The following is a 1,054-nucleotide window of genomic DNA, read 5'->3' as shown; positions in this document are numbered from 1 at the left end:
CTGCTGAGGTGTCCCTGTCGACCCAGGCCTCCTTCAACTCTTCGTCTTCCCGCGGGCCGCCCACCCCGCCCTCCCCGTCCGCCGCCCCGCCGGCGGCCGTGGCCGGCGCGCCCATGCGCACGCCTGGGACTCGCACGAGGCCGCCTCAGCCGCAGCCGCAGCCGCAGTCGCAGCCCCACTCGCCCGCCGGCGGCGCCGGCGGCCCGTTCGCGCCGCGCGGCTGTGACGAGATGCTGCCGTCGCCGTTCACCACGGTCCCTAGGTACCTCATCGCCACCGCCGCTGCGATGATGTCATCGCCCTCCGATGTCCCCAGCACGCCCGCGGACACGCCGCGCTCCGTCAGCCCGCGCGCCGGCTCACGGGACGCCGCGCCGCCGCCGCCGCTGCTGGCTGTCGCTTCGACGCCGCCGGAGCGCCCGCGGAGCGGCGCCGGCGCGCGTAGCACTGCGGGCGCGGGCGCCTCGCCTGGGCGCGCGTCGGCGGCGGCGGCGCCGTCGCCTCCGTCGCCGCCGCGGCTGATGCAGGTGTGCTCGGAGCCCCCGGACAGGCCGCGCGCCGCGTGCACGCCGCTGGCCGGGGAGTGCGCCGACGGCGCCCCTGTGTCCTCCGGGCCGCCGACCAACTACCGGCGCGGCCGCTTCAGCGTTACGGTCCAGCAAGGCGAGACGCCGCGGCAGGCGGCGGCCCAGTTGCCAGCGAACCAGAGCCTGCCAAACCTGCAGGCGGCGGCGCCCGAGGGTGCGGCAGCGGCGGGGGCGATGCGGCACAGCGGTAGCGCCGCGGCGCTCGGCGCCGCGCCGGGCGCGCCGGCGCCGCAGCAGCCCCAGCAGCAGCAGCAGCAGCAGCAGCAGCAAGCAGCGCCCACGCGCGCGCCAAGCGGGCAGGCGCCCGGCAGCCGGCTGCGGCGGCAGGCGGGGCCGGAGGAGCCGCACCTGTCTGGTGAGCAGGCGCAGTGGGCGGCGGCCCAGCAGCGGCAGCAGGCGCAGGCGCGACAGAAGTCGCCACGCGGCGCCGCCGGGGCTTCGGATGCCGCGGCTGGCGCGTCCCCGCA

At 79.4% G+C, this 1,054-nt stretch overlaps 1 protein-coding gene across 1 annotated transcript; it reads left to right on the top strand.

Moving 5' to 3' along the window:
• Positions 1 to 113: 113 nt before the first annotated feature.
• Positions 114 to 1,045, top strand: MNEG_4207 (hypothetical protein; the record flags this gene model as incomplete). Its single annotated transcript, XM_014047310.1, has 1 exon — positions 114 to 1,045. A coding segment is annotated over one exon (932 nt), but the record flags the coding sequence as incomplete, so codon positions are not given.
• Between the last annotated feature and the right edge of the window lie 9 nt (positions 1,046 to 1,054).

The sequence above is a fragment of the Monoraphidium neglectum genome, assembly GCF_000611645.1.
Source record: "Monoraphidium neglectum strain SAG 48.87 unplaced genomic scaffold scaffold00571, whole genome shotgun sequence".
Taxonomy (NCBI): Eukaryota; Viridiplantae; Chlorophyta; class Chlorophyceae; order Sphaeropleales; family Selenastraceae; genus Monoraphidium; species Monoraphidium neglectum.
This window is presented reverse-complemented; position numbering and strand designations above follow the sequence as displayed.